General features: G+C 41.9%; 1 protein-coding gene across 2 annotated transcripts in view; it reads left to right on the top strand.

The window, feature by feature from the left end:
• The window catches only part of raly (RALY heterogeneous nuclear ribonucleoprotein), a 163,004-nt gene that overhangs the window by 136,523 nt on the left and 6,320 nt on the right, over positions 1-20,161 (top strand). Inside the window, exon 8 of one of the 2 annotated variants that reach the window (XM_064955287.1) lies at positions 1,083-1,178. The exons of the other annotated variant lie outside the window; for it this stretch is intronic. Coding sequence (XP_064811359.1) covers positions 1,083-1,178 — 96 coding nt within the window. The remainder of the gene's footprint in view (positions 1-1,082; positions 1,179-20,161) is intronic. 2 annotated transcript variants of the gene reach the window in all.

Here is a 20,161-nt window from a genome sequence, read left to right on the forward strand (position 1 = left end):
TCGGCCACTCAAGAACTGTAACGGCAGATTTCCTCCTCTTCGTTTGAAGAGGAGTAAGGATCGGACCAAGATGCAGCGTGGTAAGCGTTCATGATGTTTATTTTAAAGACATAAACTGAACAGTAAAATACAAACCAAACCAGTACCGTGTGGCGACAAACACAGACACGGAAACAAACACCCACAAACCAACAGCGAAACCCAGGCTACCTAAGTATGATTCTCAATCAGAGACAACTAACGACACCTGCCTCTGATTGAGAACCATACAAGGCCGAACACAGAAATAGAAAAACATAGCAACACAAAACATAGACTGCCCACACCAACTCACTACATAAATACAAAACAAAGGAAATAAAGGTCAACGTGACCAGAACATTCACAGTTTTCTTAGTAATCAACTCCAGTTTAGATTTGGCCTTCTATTTTTGGTTATTGTCCTACTGAAAGGTGAATTAATCTCTCAGTGTCTGATGGAAAGCAGACAGAACCAGGTTTTTCTCCAGTATTTTGCCTGTACTTAGTGCCATTCTGTTTCTTTCTTTTATCCTGAAAACCTCCCCAGTCCTTAACGTTTACAAGCATACCCATAACATGATGCACACACCACTATGCTTGAAAATATGGAGGGGTACTCAGTAATATGTTGTGTTGGATTTGCCCAAAACATAACACTTTCGTATTCAGGACAAAAATATAATTGCTTTGCCACGTTATTTTGCAGTATTACTTTAGTGCTTTGTTTCAAACAGGATGCATGTTTTGGAATATCTTTATTCTGTTTCTTTCTTTTCACTCTTTCAATTAGGTTAGTATTGTGGAGTAACTACAATGTTGTTGATCCATCCTCAATTTTCTCCTATCACAGTCATTAAACTCTGTAACTTAAAGTCACTATTGGCATAAATGTGAAATCCCTGAGCAGTTTCCTTCCTCTCCTTCAACTGAGTTAGGAAGGACCACTGTATCTTTAGTGACTGGATGTATTGATACACCATGCAAAGTATAATTAATAACTTCAACATTGTTAAATGGGATATTCAATGTCTGCTTTTTTATTTTTATCCTTCTACCAATAGGTGCCCTCCTCGGCAAGGCTTTGGAAACCTCCCTGGTCTCTGTGGTTGAATCTGATTTTGAAATGTACTGCTCAACTGAGGGACCTTCAGATAATAGTACGTGTGGGGTACAGAGATGAGGTAGTCATTCAAAAATCATGGTAAACACTATTATTGCACAAAATGAGTCCTTATGTGGCTTGTTACGCAAATATTTACTCCTGAACCTATTTAGGCTTGCCATAACAAAGGGGTTGAATACTAATTTACTCAAGACGTTTCAGCTTTTCATTAATGTGTAAGAAATTTGAAAAGCACAATGCCACAATTGACATTATGGGCTAGTGTGTGAAAGCCAGTGACCAAACATCTCAAATTAATACATTTTAAATTCAGGCTTTAACAAAATGTGGAATAAGTCAAGGGATGTGAATACTTTCTGGGGCAAGGCCTAAACTTTTCTTCTTCAGAGAGATGACACCTACATGCATTTCGATGTCAGATACAGTGGGGAGAAAAAGTATTTGAAACACTGCCGATTTTGCAGGTTTTCCTACTTACAAAGCATGTAGAGGTCTGTCACCTCCATGCTTCAAGGTTGGGATGGTGTTCTTGGGGTTGTACTCATCCTTCTTCTTCTTCCAAACACGGCGAGTGGATTTTAGACCAAAAAGCTCTATTTTTGTCTCATCAGACCACATGATCTTCTCCCATTCCTCCTCTGGATTATCCAGATGGTCATTGGCAAACTTCAGACGGGCCTGGACATGCGCTGGCTTGAGCAGGGGGACCTTGCTTGCGCTGCAGGATTTTAATCTATGACGGCGTAGTGTGTTACTAATGGTTTTCTTTGAGACTGTGGTCCCAGCTCTCTTCAGGCCATTGACCAGGTCCTGCCGTATAGTTCTGGGATGATCCCACACCTTCCTCATGATCATTGATGCCCCACGAGGTGAGATCTTGCATGGAGCCTCAGACCGAGCGTGATTGACCGTCATCTTGAACATCTTCCATTTTCTAATAATTGCACCAACAGTTGTTGCCTTCTCACCAAGCTGCTTGCCTATTGTCCTGTAGCCCATCCCAGCCCTGTGCAGGTCTACAATTTTATCCTTGATGTCCTTACACAGCTCTCTGGTCTTGGCCATTGTGGAGAGGTTGGAGTCTGTTTGATTGACTGTGTGGACAGGTGTCTTTTATACAGGTAACGAGTTCAAACAGGTGCAGTTAATACAGGTAAGGAGTGGAGAACAGGAGGGCTTGTCACGCCCTGACCATAGTTTGCTTTGTATGTTTATATGTTTTGTTTGGTCAGGGTATGATCTGAGTGGGCAGTCTATGTTGGATGTCTAGTTTGTCTGTTTCTGTGTTTGGCCTGATATGGTTCTCAATCAGAGGCAGGTGTTAGTCGTTGTCTCTGATTGGGAACAATATTTAGGTAGACTGGGTTTCACTGTTTGTTTCCGTGTCTGTGTTTGTCACCACACGGTACTGTTTCGGTTTTCGTTCATGTTCACATTAATTGTTTTGTATTTCTTAGTGTTCAGTTTATGTTTTATAATAAACGATATGGACACTTACCACGCTGCGTTTTGGTCCGATCCCTGCTTCACCTCCTCTTCAGACAAAGAGGAGGAAATCTGCCGTTACAGGGCTTCTTAAAGAAAAACTAACAGGTCTGTGAGAGCCGGAATTCTTACTGGTTGGTAGGTTATCAAATACTTGTGTCATGCAATAAAATGCTAATTAATTACTTAAAAATCATACAATGTGGTTTTCTGGATTTTTTTAGATTCCGTCTCTCACAGTTGAAGTGTAACTATGATAAAAATTACAGACCTCTACATGCTTTGTAAGTGGGAAAACCTGCAAAATCGGCAGTGTATCAAATACTTGTCCTCCCCACTGTAGGTACTGTGTCTGCTATGCAGATAAAGGTGTACAGAAGGAGGTTAATTTGTTCATTTTGCATCAGAATATATTTTTTTAAGATAAGCATTATTGTTAGATTATAGGTATAGGAGTAACTCTGGAAGGCCAAAAACATTCTTCCTCACCTCAAGTTCAAATGCCATAGTCAGTTGGAGAGATGGTGCGCACTGCCTTCATATCACATTCCTGCAGTAGGTAAAGCTTAATAATAGCCACACCTTAATTAACAAAAGTAAGTAAATCCATTTACAGTTGTAATTTAATTTGTATACTTAAATAACTGGTTTTCATTCATCAATAGGCTTCAAAAATAATTACACAAATTATTATAAATACGGAAATCAATGAAAGTAACCTGCATATGCCCCTGCCAATGTTATTCTCATCTTAGTCCACTACAATATTAAACATTTTCCACAGAGAAAGTAGGGTAGAGAGAAACTCCCAACACTGAAAATGTTAGGTCTTCACAGCCAAGTTTAAGTACAGTTTAATCAACCACAAAATAGGCCCGAAATAAACTTTTTGATTTGCAGCCAAGCAAATCAGACCAATTAATAAATAATCTCAATTAGTATAATAGTGCATTCAGATATTTTAAAGGTCAAATTTTGCCATTTTTATTTCAATATCATAATTTCTAGGTAACAATTAAGTACGTTACTGTGATTGTTTTCAATTAAAATGGAAGAAAAAAAACAAAGGCAAGAATTGCTTGTTAGCAAAGAACAATTTTTCACAAGCAAGAATTTAATTTGGACTGTCTGGGTGTAGTCTGAATTGGGAGGGAAAGCAGAACACTAGCTGTTATTAGCAGATTTTGAACTGTCTTTCTTATTTATTAGCTAATTTACCGCCTGGTGAGCTCACCAGGAAGGCCAAAACTCCATCCCACCAAAACAGGCTGAAATGTCAGGTGGTCTTTTCAAACAGATCTTACACTAAAAGGGTATTTTCATAATTTTCACTATTTCTTCAGTAGGTTTCCTCAAGGAGAAAGCCTTCACTTCTATGTCAAAGATAATAAAATAAAAACACTATATTAAATATTATAGTAATGTCCACAAAATCACTACACTAAATACTACAGTATATTACAGTCCACAAAACACTACAGTAAATACTACAGCATAATACAATCCCCCACTGCACTACATGAATTACTATAATATATGCTACTGTTTTCTTTTAATACAGTATTTATACTATAGTTAACTGTAAATACTACATTCCGGATCTCTGGCAGCGTTTGGAACTGCCGATCTGCAGTCAAGAACGTTCATCTCAACCCATACTGCCCTTCAGTCCCTTTACTTTTTGGCCCTGACAGAGACATGATCACCCCAGAGAACACTGCTACTCCAGCTACTCTTTCGTCATCTGACTATGTTTTCTCTCATAGTCCGAGACCATCTGGTCGTCGCGGTGGTGGCACGTCTACTAATTTCTCCTAAATTGAGATTTTCTCTTTTCTCCCTCTCATCTGTCCATCTCCTCATTTTAATTCCATGCTGTCACTTATCCACTCAAGCTTAACATTATTGTCATCTATCGACCACCAGGTGCCCTTGGAGAGTTCCTCAATGAGCTTGACACCTTGATAAGTTCATTTCCTAATGATGGCTCCCACTCTTCATACTTGGCGACTTCAACATCCCGATGTCTGCCTTCGATTAATTTCTTTCCAATTTTCTCTTTCCCCTCCTTGCCTCTCTTACCCTTTCCCAATCCTCTCCAACTCACAAGGCAGGCAATACGCTTGAACTCATCTTTACTAGAGTCTGCTCGCCACCTAATCTCTCTGCAACCTCCCTCCAGGTCTCTGGTCACTACTTTGTTTTCTGTCTCCCTTTCCTCCAACCCTAACCACTCAACCCCTAAACAGATGGTCATGCGCCGTCCCAATCGTCACTCTTTATCCCACTACTCTCTCCTCTTCTATCCTATAATCTCTCCCTTCTGCTAAATACTTCTCCCTCCTGTCTCCTGATTCTGCCTCTTCGACCCTACTCTCCTCCCTTTCCGCATCCTATGACTCGCACTGTCCCCTTTCCTCCCGGCCAGCTCAACCCTCCCCTCCTGCTCTGTGGCTGAGTGACTCATTGCGAGCTTACAGAACAGGGCTCCGGGCAGTTGAGCAAAAATGGAGGAAAACTAACTTCTGGAGGACCTATCATCCTTTAACTCCCTCCTCTCTACCTTCTCTTCCTCTGTATATGCTGCGAATGACACTTTCTACCACTCAAAAATGTCAAGCTTCTACTTCTAGGAAACTCTTTCCTTAATCCTCCACCGATCCCTCTCTGCGGACGACTTTGTCAACCACTGAAAAGAAAAGAAGTTTGATGACATCCGCTACTCATTCACTCAGCCTATTGAGTCCACTGGTGTCACTCACACAGAACTACCCTATGCCATGACCTCTTTCTCACCTCTCTCTTCAATGACATCTTGCACCTAGTGAGGTCTGCCCGCCCGACAACCTACCCTCTGGACACCATCCCCTCCTCCCTTCTCCAGACCATCTCTGGAAAACTTCTCCCATTCCTCACATCCCTCATCAACTCATCTCTGACCACTGGCTGCATCATCTCTGACTTCAAAATGGCCCGAGCCGCTGCCCTCCTCAAGAAACCAACACCCGACTCATCTGAGGTCAAAAACTATAGACCAATATCGGTTATTTATTTTCTTTCCAAAACAATTGAGCGTGTTGTCTCTGATCAACTTTTTTGTTTTCGCTCTCAGAACAATCTTCTTGACCCTAACCTTCAAGATGGGTCACTTAACCGAGAAGGCTCTTCTCTGTGTCACCATAGCATTCTCTGTATACTATAGCATTTTTTAATGTGGGAGAGAAAAAGACTGGGGGAGAAACGGGCTCAGAGTACACACGGCACACAAGCAGGCTAGCAAGCCAAGCAATCTACAGTTGTAGTTAGTAAACAGCACAAAGCCTATACAACAACTTGCGTGGTTTGTAAGAGTTGGGAAAAGACAAGCCTGCCGGGAAGTTCGTTATGCAGCCGGGCCCGGGCAGCCTGCCCAATTTGAATATCCAAGTGTATGTACGTCTGGCAAATTGGCTGTTTATGTCTGGTGTACGCCGAAACCACTATGTTGTTTCCTAACAGGCCAAGCAGGGGCACAGAGAAAAGCTGTTTATTTAACATCCTTGACTTCAAAAATGGTAAGGAGATCTATTTAATTCATATTGTAATTAATTTGAGGTCATAATTCATAGACATCTGGAACAGTTGACAGATACTTTAAATCTCATTCAAGTTGTGTTATTATAACAGGACTGGTGTGCAGTTTGCATAGTTTCATTCCCTCCCCTCATGCCCAAACTGTCCAGTAGGTGGCAGAATTACACAATCAGCCATTGGGTATCCTTCTGGTGTGATGAAAGATGATAACTCCCTCCCACTTCCTGGTCACAGATTGAACTTTATTTTACTAACAGCCCCCACATACTTTTCCCTATAATGTGATATACCTTATAGGTTGTTTGACCCTCCACAGACACCTAATTCACTGTCTACACAAACACTGTAACGGTGCTGAGTTGGCGAGGTCCTAGCCGTGTCTCAAATGGCACCCAATTCACCATGTAGCACATCACTTTTGACCAGAGCCCTATGGAAATAGGACGCAATTTGGGACGCAGCCCTGTTATATGAGCTGGCATTCACACTGGGTTTATGACCCTATTGGCTGGGCCAGCTGTGCTCCTCACTCTCTCTCAAACACATACACACACACACAGGTCATAAATTCAAGCTGAGTTCAGTGCTCCCCTGTCTCTGACCAGGTGTGGCCTTAAGCCACAGGTTCAGGTTCAATATTCTCTTTCTAAATATTTAAGTCAAACCGTATAGATGTGAAACACAATTCATCATGGATCAGGTGTTATGGGGTCTACTCTACGGAGCTCTATGTGTTCTAACTAATCAAATATATGTTTGACAGTTCTTACTCTGCTGCCTGTACCGTACTTTTAGTTTTCAAGTAGACTTGTCAATGATGTGACTGGACAAATAGTACCTAGTTGAAGTGCTCTATTGAGAGCAGACACTTACCTATGGAGCCTTTTTGAGACCCTTTTTGCGAAACGGTGGTGAAAGCATACCACAAAAATGTATGCACAAGTCCTCTGTGTTACTGGTTTCATAACTTTGGCTCATGACATGTTTAAGGTGCAACCTAGAAAATTAGCCCCAAAGGGCAAGTCTTGTGTGGGAACTGAAAAGGCATGTGGTTAACAAAATGTGCAAGGCACCCAGACACTAAATGAGACACGAAAATGGTTACGATTTGGATAAATCCAAATTCTGATTCCCTCGAATCAACTTGTCTCACATGTCTTTGGTTTTGACTGACTTCTGGTCTTCTAGAATGGCTTAACTTTATCAGGCATGAGGGTTTCTGTAGCTAAGCTTCATAGCTACAGCTCTAGTGTAGTAAATGTATAATTCCCCCAACCCCACACATTCCCCCAACCCCACCCCTCTAACATATCTCCATCCAACCACCCCCCTCCCCCTAGAAAACCCTTCCCATACCACATCAAATAAAGTAAAGCGTTTATAGATTAATAGGTTCAAACAAAATGTATATATGTGTAACAACTTCATCCCACGAAGCATCGTTACTTATCGCCTTACAAAAGTCGTGGCCCTTGCTAAGCAAGGGAACCAACTAATTCAAGGTCTTAGAGCGAGTGATGTCACCAATTTAAACACTATTAGCGCGCACCCAGCTAACTAGCTAGCCATTTCACACCGGTTACAAATGTACAGTACCAGTCAAAAGTTTGGACACCCGACCTCAAACCAATTGAGATGGTTTGGGTTGAGTTGGACCGCAGAGTGAAGGAAAAGCAGCCAACAAGTGCTCAGCATATGTGGGAAATCCTTCAAGACTGTTGGAAAAGCATTCCAGGTGAAGCTGGTTCAGAGAATGCCAAGAGTGTGCAAAGCTGTCATCAAGGCAAAGGTGGCTACTTTGAAGAATCTCAAATATAACGTTTGATTTGTTTAACACTTTTTTGGTTACTGTTGATGTCTTCACTATTATTCTACAATGTAGAAAATAGTTGTTAAAAATAAAGAAAAAACCCTTGAATGGGTAGATTTGTCCAAACTTTTGACTGGTACTGTATCTGTTGGGATTTCTGGGTTTTGTATTTGTATGTGTTGGGCTTTAGCTGGGATTATTCTTTACAGAGCCAAGTGTATTCCAGGCTTCAATTGATCCTTGACAAAAACCATTAATTCTCTCTGTCAATAATTCTAATGTTATAATGTACCCACTGGCGAATTGGGAGAGAGGGGGGAATTGCCATCTAAGAGCCAATATCTTTTCTTGCATCAGTAAAGCATGCCAGCAGTATTTGTCTCTGATTAACTGACAGATTCAAGGCGCTATCATCGCTAATTAACATAGTAAATGCAATGCATTGAATATTCACATCATGCACTTCTAAATTAATTTTGTAACTTTGTACCAGAAGCAATAAACTGCAGGGCACTCCCACGTCATATGAAGGAATGTGGATACCTGATTTAGGTATCCACATTTAACCAGTATTTTAAATTTGCAGCCAGAGGGAAAAATAATCTAGACCACCTTTACTCCACAATACAGAGACGCGTACAAAGCTATCCCTTGACCTCCATTTGGCAAATCTGACCATAATAATCCTCCTGATTCCTGCTTACAAGCAAAAAGCACCAGTGACTCGGTCAATAAAAAAGTGGTCAGATGAAGCAGATGTTAAGCTACAGGACTGTTTTGCTAGCACAGACTGGAACATTTGTACTGCGAGCATGCGCTGACCAACTGGCAAGTGTCTTAACTGACATTTTCAACCTGTCCCTGACTGAGTCTGTAATACCAACATGTTTCAAGCAGACCACCATAGTCCCTGTGCACAAGAACACTAAGGTAATCGGCCTAAATGACTCAAATGAATTGTGGAAAGATGATTGGAACCATTTCCCTGTTTGACCGCTATGTTTCATGGGTATTATGCCACTTCCATTGTGGAGCTCTATAGGAGACACCATATTTCTCTCTATACACCGCCAGGAGGCAGAAGAATTGTCCAAAAATGTAGGAAGGGACGAAATGCTAGTGCTTGGAAATACAATTTAAAGTTTGGTACGGATAGTCCTCCTACGTCTTTTCCTCTTTGTACGTTTGTTCATTTTATCCTCAATCGCTTCCCTTGCCACATTTGATCCCAATAGCCAGAAGGCGTTAGACATGGGAATCATTGAATCGCGAAGACAGTCAGCGTACACATCTCCGGACACCCTGGTGAAGAAAGGACGACAATGACTCTTCAACCTTATGATGTTGAAGAAATTCAGCCTTGCGCCAAAGCCAGGGCATGTTTTCCCCGTTTCCATCACTCAGACTCCCAGTCTTCGCCTGGTTAAAGCAACAGAGATGTTAGTCCATCTACCGAGGTCGGGTTTAATTTATTTTAGCTTTCTTTTAAAGTTTTTGGCAATGGTTTTATATAAAGAAGGAAATATACAGTATCTCCTCACAAATATTTTAAATGGGAAACAATTGGGATTACATAAGTAGAGAGGAGTCCTCCATCGGGGTCTTGAGAAGCACTAGGGCTGATTTGGTTTGATTAATATTATAACTTGAAGCAAACCTGAAATAATTAAATCTTCAATATGTTTCAAATCAAATTTTAATTGTTACCGAATACAACAGGTGTAGACTTTACCATGAAATGCTTTACGAGCCCTTTCCCAACAATGCAGAGTTAAAAAGTAAGAAAAATGTGCTAAGTAAAAAAGGAAATAGTAACAATAATGAGGCTATATACAGTACAAGGAATACCGGTACCGAGATAATGTGCAGGTGTTCACCTTGACTTTTTACACATTTTGTTGTGTTACAGCCTGAATTAAAAATGGATTAAATTGCGAATTTGGGCAGCACATGGAGCAAATACAAAATAGATGATTGCTGAGTCAGTGAGAAAGCAAATGACTATTGCTGTAGAGATTACAATGAAAAGACTCCAATCGGTCTTTAAATTATGAAAATTCTCAACTTAATTGAGTGAACAGTAAGTAGCCTATCTTATTGGCACCAGCAGAGAGCATCAGCCATATCCTTGCATTCCTAGTCGATCGCCAAACATTTCTGCAAAAAAAACAACAACGATAAAGCCTTTAGGTTCCTATATTCCTTGCGCTGTTGATGGTAGGTGCACCAGATTCAGCTGCCCTGCGTGCCGGATAGGCGACGTGTTCCCATTTTTTAACCATTTTGTGTGTTTGGCCATAGGATAAACAACATGGATTTGTGCATGAGGCAAAACAATGCAGTGTGACTCGAGTTTCGCCATAAACTGGAAGACGGTGTCCCTTTTTGGTTAGCAGAGGGAAAGTAGAGCGGAGGGACGTTGAGAGGCGAACCCTCAGTCTGCTGCTTTCTCCCTCCGCTGAGACTGACCATCAGGCACCATTGTTACCTTTATTGTACTAGGCAGGTCAGTTAAGAACAAATTCTTATTTTCAATGACGGCCTAGGAACAGTGGGTTAACTGCCTGTTCAGGGGCAGAACAAAAGATTTGTACCTTGTCAGCTCGAGGATTTGATCTTGCAACCTTTCGGTTTCTAGTCCAACACTCTAACCACTAGGCTACCCTGCTGACCCAGTAGAATCAAAAAGCAAATTATTTAAATGTAGGCTCACTCAGCTGTACCTCACAAAATAATACAACTTACCATATCTATTGTTGGTGTGATCATATAGCAACAATTCTCTCTTTTATGAACAAGTCTTACAAATGGATACATTCTTTTGACAGCTTATCAGTGTACACCAAATATGTCTCCCCTGTTGATGATGCTTATTATGCATTATGGTTGAACCTAAAATATGTATGTAACAAAAAATGAAATAGGATGAAATATATATGTGAAATTGAATTAAACAATAATGTATGTTGATGCTAATATTATGAAGTTTCCATATGATAACAATAGCCCAATATATTCAATAAACAATTATTTAACAGTTTCACTTAATTCATTCTAATTAACTTAATAATTATGACACACCCCTCACTGTTGTCATTGGTTGCACTAATTGCACTGTTAATCTACATAACCTGGTTCAAACATTCACTGTCACGCCCTGATCTGTTTCACCTGTCCTTGTAATCTTCTCCACCACCTCCCAGGTGTCGCTTGTTTTCCCCAGTGTATTTATCCCTATGTTTCCGTGCCAGTTCGTCTTGTATTTTTCCAAGTCAACCAGCCTTTTTCCCATTCTCCTGCTTTTTGCATTCTTCTTTTTCCTAGTCCTCCTGGTTTTGACCCTTGCCTGTTTCTGGACTTTGTACCCGCCTGCCTGACCACGTGCCTGTCTGCCACTGTCTGCCTCCTGGACTCTGATCTGGTTTTGACCTTTTGCCTGTCCATGACCATTCTCTTGCCTACCCCTTTGGATTAATAAACATGGTAAGACTCCAACCATCTGCCTCCTGTGTCTGCATTTGGGTCTTGCCTTGATAGTACGAACTGGCCATGACAGACCCAGCAGACTTGGACCAGCTCTGCCAAGCTGTCTCCCTGCAGGGAACCACCATTGGGAGACATCAGGAGTTGCTACAGGGCCTTTTAGAAGGGATCAGTTCCTTGACAGAACGCCACGACCATGGGTTAAAGGCTATTTTAGAGCAAATCAGGGAGTTAGCTCAAACTGTCTGCCACCTCTGGAAAAACCTCCCCCAAAAAATGTCTCCCTCTGGTGAGTTTGTACAGCCTATCCCGACTCTCTGTGAACCCTGCTTACCTCCTCCAGAGTGATATTCAGGGAATCCTGGTACCTGTCGGGGTTAAGCTAATGTCGAAGGTTGCTCTCCTTGGCTACGGCAGTTTGGGAACAACAATCTGCCATTTGCGGTCATTTGGTGGAATTCATGGCAGAGATGAGAAGTTTGAGTCTCCAGTATCTAGGAGAAAGGCAGCCAGCAAACTGCTTGACTTACGTCAACTCCCGTAGTGTGGCAGTCTAAGTGGTGGACTTTCGCACCTTGGCTGCCAAGAGTGCCTGGAATCCGGCACCTTTTGATACTTTTCTGCACGGATTATCTGAGGTAAAGGATGAGCTAGCTGCTCGGGAACTTCTGGTGGACCTCAACTCTCTTATCGCCTTAACCATTAACATTGATGGACACCTAAGTGAATGTGAGAGGTGGTCTGGTCTCGGGTACACCTGATATGGTGCGTTCACCTCGTATGGAACCCGGAAGTTTCCGAAGGCAGCTCTTCCAAGAGGAGTCGAAGTCCCGAGCGCTCTTGTGAATCTATGACGGGTGAGTTGGATACTCCTGAGCCTGTACAGTTGGGAAGAACAAAGCTATCAGTTTGGGAGCGCACACGGAGGATGAGTAATAACTGTTGTCTGTACTGTGGAGTGGCATGACATTTTATAGCTACCTGCCCTATTAGGAAACCCTTGTCTCTAGTGGGTACTAGTACTATGGTGAGTCAGACTGGGAGTTCCCAAATTCCCATCACCCGCACACCCCTTTTTGCTCTTGTGCTGTGGGGAGACCAATCTAAGTCTTTCCGAGTGTTCATTGATTCTGGGGCTGATGAATGTCTTATGGATGACATTAATTCTTCGGAGCTTGATATTCCCACTCAGCCTCTCTCTGCGCCCATGGATGCTAGTGAACTGGATGGCCACTCTATAGGGGAAGTCATTCATAGTACTGTGCCCGTTCAATTACGGATTTCTGGTAACCACAGTGAGACCATACAGTTCCTCCTCATTCCATCTCCCCATGTTCTAGTTGTTGGGATTTTCCTGGCTACAAAAGCACAACTCTGTGATTGACTGGACAACAAGCTCCATCCTGGGTTGGAGTCCTTTTTGCCATTCCCTACATAAGGGACGCCGATGGCATTTCCCGTATGATTGATGAGGATCTCCATATTGCAAATGTACAGTCTCTTACTAGACGTCTGCAAATATTTTTAAAATAGGCCGCCGGACTCAGGTCGTGCCCCAGGGTCAGATCTTCCGGGAAGTCATCAAATAAAGTCTCTCAGAGATTTGGCTTCCATTTTATGACATGTTCAACTTTTAGTCATTTTTACGCTGTCGTGGAGAATTCCACCAGATGGCGACTGGCTACTTATTGCAAATGGACAAAACCTCACCAAAGTGACATGGCCATTTCTCCTAAATGGAAAACACTTTGAAGACAAAACTTGGTGAGCACAGGTTTGGCCAAATGGGCTTTTTAGCCCAGAAACCAGATGGTGTCAACGCCTCAACGCTTTTTGAATTATAAGGCCCATTTTCTGGGATTAAAGGTAAACGGTAATAGAGCTCTAATTTGACCGCTTCACATCAAAGTACATGAACCTACGATGTAAGGAAAAAAAAAACAGACATTTAACTATTGTAATTTACGAGAATGGTTAAAGAATAAAAAAAATAAAAAATTAGTTACAGATCCAGTTGTGGCATGTTCAGACGAATCCGTTAAGGCGGGTTTTGGAACTGTATGTAATTTCTGTGATTTTCTGAACTCTCACACACAGTCAATGGGGAAAGACACAGTGTGAGGCTTTCAGACAGAGCCTGCAATAGTTACCTGCTTTCAAACTATCAAAGAACCGTCAGACTGAGAGCTCTGAAACTTTACATGTTCTAGAGCTTAAGTCGATAAATGGCATCACCATAGTTTCTAGGCCGTGCCGAGTTCAAGGAGATGTCCCACTTGACCATAGCTCACTCTGTCTGACCACAGCAAATGTGCAAATAGCAGGCCTGGAATGAAGCCTGACATGTAGTGATTTAATGATGCTTTAGATATATTGCAATCTCTGGGTCACACAGAGATACATTGTTTTTGATTGGCTCATTGGGGGAGGTTGAGGTGGACAAGACATTTATTCTAGCTGTGTGCACTGGTTCATGTAGTCTGTCACATCCAAGTTTCTCCCAAGGATAACATGGGTTTATAGGTTATGCTCTAACTTATGCCGTTTTCAAAATGTATTTTGCCACGTGTACCTCTACAGATATCAACATGAAAAGATTGAAGGGTCCCCTTCATATCCTTAAGGGGAAATGTTAACTTTACCCCCAATAGGGAGGCTTAACCTCTCTTGGGTACGGGGCAGTATTTTGGATGAATGAGGTGCCCAATGTAAACTGCCCTTTTACTCAGGCCCAGAAGCTAGGATATGCATATGCATGGTAGTATTGGATAGAAAATAGAACTGATATGGCAGGTTGAAACTCTATCCAGGAAGTGGCATTCTTTTGAATTGAGTGTTTTTCCATTGAAAGCCTATCCATCATATAAATGGATGGGACCTAGATTGCAGTTGCTATGGCTTCCACTAGTCAACAGTCTTTAGACATTGTTTCAGGCTTTTATTCTGAAAAATGAGTAAGAATGACGAAATTTTCTGAGTGGTCGGTCGAATGTACCAGAGCATTTTGCATGCGCACCCTCCGTTCTTTTTCCTTTTTGTATTGAATACGTTATTGTCCGGTTGAAATATTATCGATTATAACGACAATAGACAACCTGAGGATGAATAAAAAACATGTTTCAACGAACTTTACCGGTACTATTTGGATCTATTCGTCTGCCTGTTGTGACTGCCTTTGAGCCAGTGGATTACTGAACAAAACTGAGTTTTTTTGGATATAAAGAGGGACTGAACAAAACAAACATTTGTGTAACATGGAGTCTTGTGAGTGCAACCAAAGGTAATTGATTAATTTTATCGCTATTTCTGACTTTTGTGACTAATCTACTTGGCTGGAAAATGTTTATGCTTTTGTAAGCAGGGCGCTGTGCTCAGATAATCGCATGGTATGCTTTCGCCGTAAAGCCTTTTTGAAATCTGACACAGCGGCTGGATTAACAAGAAGTTCATCTTTAAACCGATGTATAACATTTGTATGTTTTATGAATATTAATTATGTGTATTTGTGTATTTTGAATTTCGCTCCCTGCAATTTCACCGGATGTTGTCGACGCTACCGTCCCACCTGCCCATAAGAAGTTAAATCATCACATAAAGGGAAACAAATGGCATCACCATAGTCTCTAAGAAGTGCCGAGTTCAACGAGATGCCCCACTTGACTGTAGCGACCTTGCAAAAAAGTATGGCCAAAATTAAGCCTGACCTAAATTTGAGGTGCTTTTGGGTGATAGCGGCAGAACCGTTGACACTAGAGACACAATTCAACCACAGGAACGTTCCTAAGGTCCTCCCGATCTGTGCAAGCCTAACCTTAACAGTTTACAATGACATCTCTCCCCATAGGAACACATTGCCTGCTCCCCTAACTTTAACCTGATGCCAATGTGGGTTCAATTTGCCATATCAAACTGTCTTCGATAACAATCCATCAGGCCACTATGAGGATTACCTGTGTTGATTCTAAGCTTCCTGGAGAAACCGGAAGTCATTAAATTCACCCTAAAAGTGGTTTTGATATACCCAACCTGCAGTTTTTGAAAAACACTGCATTCAACCCTCTGTAAATCAGTCAGTTCTTAGTGTAAAGACTTGAAACTCAGGATTCTGTAAAAGCCTACCCCAAGGAGGATATGTGTTTACCTTCAGTGCCAACATGACGTGCCTTAAATTGGGGACATAGGGGCTGTTTCAAAGGGTTAAAGTCACATCTTTCCAAAATGTCAGGTGTGATTTAGGGAACCCTCAAACTGTAAATCAGTCATTTCTCCCATCAGATGTCCAAGAAAGACTCACACACACACAACCAGGATGGAGTAACAGTGTTACAGACACACAGAGCATCGGTTACCGAGAGCGTTATCACACAGTCATCCAGAACATCTGGGGCTCTCATGCATGCTTCAGTGTTGCTTGCCTCGAAGCGAAGCATAAAAGGCATTTAGCTTGTCTAGTAGGCTTGCCTCACTTAGGAGCCAATAAAATAGCAACCAAGAGAGGGTGAGGGAGAACTTTGTATGCGGAGTAAAGGTGGTCTAGAGTTTTTTTCCCCTTATGGTTGCAATTAGGTCAAACGGATTTAAAAAAGTTTGCCTGCAATAAAGTCCCCAGCCACTAGGAGCACCGCTTCTGGATGAGCATTTTCTTGTTTGTTTATGACCATATACAGTTGGCTGAGTGCGGTATTTAGTGCCAGCATCGGTTTGTGGTGGTAAATCGACAGCTATAATATAGCTGGGAACTCTCTTGGTAGATAGTGTGGTCTACAGCTTATCATAAGGGACTCTACCTCAGGCAAGCAATACCTTGAGACTTCTTTAATATTAGACATCGCGCAGCAGCTGTTATTGACAAATAGACACACACCCCCACCCCTCGTCTTACCAGATGTAGCTTCTCTGTCCTGCCGATGCATGGAAAATCCCGCCAGCTCTATAATATCCGGGTCGCCATGACTTGGTTAAACATAAGATATAGTCTTGATCCTATATCATCCATTTTGTTTTCCAATGATTGCACATTGGTCAATGCATTGCTTCTGACACATGGTAGTGGAAGATTACAAACTCGCCTACGAATTCTCAGAAAGCAGCCCGACCTCCACCCCCTCTAAGTTCCGTCTTCACGCAAATTACGGATTTGGGCCTGTTCCCAAGAAAGCAGTATACCGTTTGCATTGGACTCGTTAAAGAGAACATCTTTGTCCAGTTTGAGGTTAGTAATCGGTGTTTCTGATGTCCAGAAGTGATTTTGTGTCATAAGAGACGGTAGCAGCAACATTATGTGTAAAAAAAACCTGACAAAGCACAATTGATTTGGACCCCGTAAAATGGCAGCCATTCCCTCCGGCACCATATCTGTCAGATCTAAAACATGAAGGATCGTGGCATGTGTCAGAAGCAATGCATGTTAGATGGATAGCCTACAGATGTAACTTAGAGGTGTAGCCTACTTAAAACCGTTTTGGGATAGGGGGCAGCATTTTCACTTTTGGATGAATAGCGTGCCCAGAGTGAACTGCCTCCTACTCTGTCCCAGATTCTATTATTAGTATTGGATAGAAAACACTCAAGTTTCTAAAACTGTTTGAATGTCTGAGTATAATAGAACTCATATGGCAGGCGAAAACCTGAGAAAAATCCAACCAGGAAGTGGGACATCTGAGGTTTGTAGTTTTTCAAAGCTTGGCCTACCGAATACACATTGAGATATGGATGAGGTTGCACTTCCTACGGCTTCCACTAGATGTCAACCGTCTTTTGAAACTTGAATGGGGATTCTACTATAAAGGAGGGGCTCATGAGACCTCTTTAAGTCAGTGGTCTGGCAGAGAGCCTTGGTCTCATGACGCACGCTCCCGACAGAGTTCTCGCATTCCAGTGCTTTTCTGAAGACAAAGGAATTCTCAGGTTAGAACATTATTGATGTTTTATGTTAATAACATCCTAAAGATGTATGTAATCAATCTTTTGACATGTTTCTAAAGGACTGTAACGGAACTTTTTGAGTTTGTCTGGATGAAGTGCCTGCGCCTCATGAAGATGGATTACTGGGCTGAACACGCTAACAACAAGTGGCTATTTGGACATAAATGATGGAACTTTATGGAATAAATCAGTCATTTATTGTCAAACTGGGATTCCTGGAAGTGCCTTCCGATGAAGATCATCAAAGGTAAGTGATTATTTATGGTGTTTCTAACTTTGTTAATTCCAAAATGGCGGATATTCCTCTGGCTGTTTTGGGTTCTGAGCGCCGTTGTCAGATTATGCTTTTTCCGTAAAGTTTTATGAAAATCTGACACAGCGGTTGCATAAAGGAGAAGTCTATTTAATTCTGTGAATAACACGTGTATCTTTTATCAATGTTTATTATGAGTATTTCTGCAAAATCACTGGATGTTTTGGAATCAAAACATTACTGCACGTGCCTTACGTGCAGTAATGTTTTGATTCCAAAACATCCAGTGATCCAATGTAAACTGCGATTTCTGGATATAAATATGCACATTATCGAACAAAACATACATGTATTGTGTATTATGATGTCCTATGAGTGTCATCTGATGAAGATCATCAAAGGTTAGTGATTAATTAATTGAATTTTTTGTGACGCCTATCTTTGGCTGGAAAAATGGCTGTATTTTTTTCCGCCAGTGATCTAACATAATCATATGTTGTGCTTTAGCTGTAAAGCCTTTTTGAAATCGGACACGATGGGTAGGTTTTGAATTTCACGCACTGCCTTTTCAGCGGAATGTTGTCGAGGGGAACCCCTGCACGAGAAAGATTAAGAAATAGAGTAGATACTTAAGGTTGTCGCTTAGCTAGTTACCTAGGCAAATCTTTCTGAAATCACCATGAACCAGTTTGGTATCAACAATCACAGGCATCTAAGTTAACAGCTAGCAAACTACTGTACAATAAGGAGGAGCATGATGTAGTCATTGTCAATAAGTTGAGGTAGCAATTGTTAGTGAGATGAGACGTGATGCCATAATATAATTCACTTGGAATGGCATGTCATGTAATTTACAGACATGAATCATGAAATAGGCAAACTCTAAATGCAGGAAGCATTTTCTTTTGTTAATGTCTGCAGGTTTGTCATCTGATTTCTTGGAGCCTGCTGGCTACACTATCAAAGGTATGTGGACACCTCTTCAAATTAGTGGATTTGGCTATGGCTGAAAGTTGTATAAACTTGAGCACACAGCCATGCAATCTCCATAGACAAATATTGCTAGTGGAATGGCCTTACTGAAGAGCTCAGTGACTTTAAACATGACACTTTCATAGGATGCCACCTTTCCAACAAGTGAGTTCTTCAAATTTCTGCCCTGCTAGAGCTACCCCGGTCAACTGTAAGTGGTGGTATTGTGAAGTGGAAATGTCTAGGAGCAACAACGGTTCTGCTGCGAAGTGGTAAGCCACACAAGCTCACAGAATGGGACTGCCAACTGCTGAAGCGTGTTGCACATAAAAATCATCTGTCCTTGGTTGCAACACTCACTGCCAAGTTCCAAACTGCCTTTGGAAGCAACGTCAGCACAATAACTGTTCGTTGTGAGCTTCATGAAATGGGTTTCCATGACCGAGCAGCCGCAATGCCAAGCCGCAGCAGGACTGGTGTAAAACTCGCCGCCATTGGACGTGTTCTCCGGAGTGATGAATCACGCTTCACAGGATCGTGGCATGTGTTCACATGACACATGCCACGATCCTTCATGTTTTAGATCTGACAGATATGGTGCCGGAGGGAATGGCTGCCAATTTACGGGGTCCAAATCAATTGTGCTTTGTCAGGTTTTTTTTGCACATAATGTTGCTGCTACCGTCTCTTATGACACAAAATCACTTCTGTATGAAGCGTGAAGTATGATGGACTAACCTGGATTTGGTGGATGCCAGGAGAACGCTACCTGCTCGAATACATAGTGCCAACGGTAAAATTTGGTGGAGGAGGAATAATGGTCTGGGGCTGTTTTTCATGATTCCCAATGAAGGACAATCAGCATACAATGACATACTAGACGATTCTGTGCTTCCAACTTTTCTGTTTCAGCATGACAATGCCCCTGTGCACAAAGCGAGGTCCATACAGAAATCGTTTGTCGATCAGTATGGAAGAACTTGACTGGCCTGCACAGAGCCCTGACCTCAACCCCATCGAACACCTTTGGGATGAATTGGAACACCGACTGCGAGCCTGGCCTAATCGCCCCACAACAGTGCCAGACCTCACTAATCTTCGTGGCTGAATGGAAGCAAGTCCCCTCAGCAATGTTCAAACATCTAGCGGAAAGCCTTCCCAGAAGAGTGGAGGCTGTTATAGCAGCAAAGGGGGGACTAATTCCATATGAATTTTGGAATGAGACATTCAACGAGCAAGTGTCCACATACTTTTGGTCATGTTGTGTAGATGCCACCATTCCACAATGGAAGACATTGATCTGCAGCCATTGCATGATACTATTACAAGAGCACAAAGGCACTATACACCATAAACCTGTAAAATCCTGGATATAACAAGATTCAACAACTGATACAATCTGAACAAGTTCCACAGACATGTGACTAACAGAAATAGAATAATGTGTCCCTGAACAAAGGGGTGGTAAGGGTCAAAGTTAGTCAGTATCTGGTGTGGCCACCAGCTGCATGAAGTT

This window comes from Oncorhynchus masou, chromosome 5 (genome assembly GCF_036934945.1).
Source record: "Oncorhynchus masou masou isolate Uvic2021 chromosome 5, UVic_Omas_1.1, whole genome shotgun sequence".
Classification (NCBI taxonomy): domain Eukaryota; kingdom Metazoa; phylum Chordata; class Actinopteri; order Salmoniformes; family Salmonidae; genus Oncorhynchus; species Oncorhynchus masou.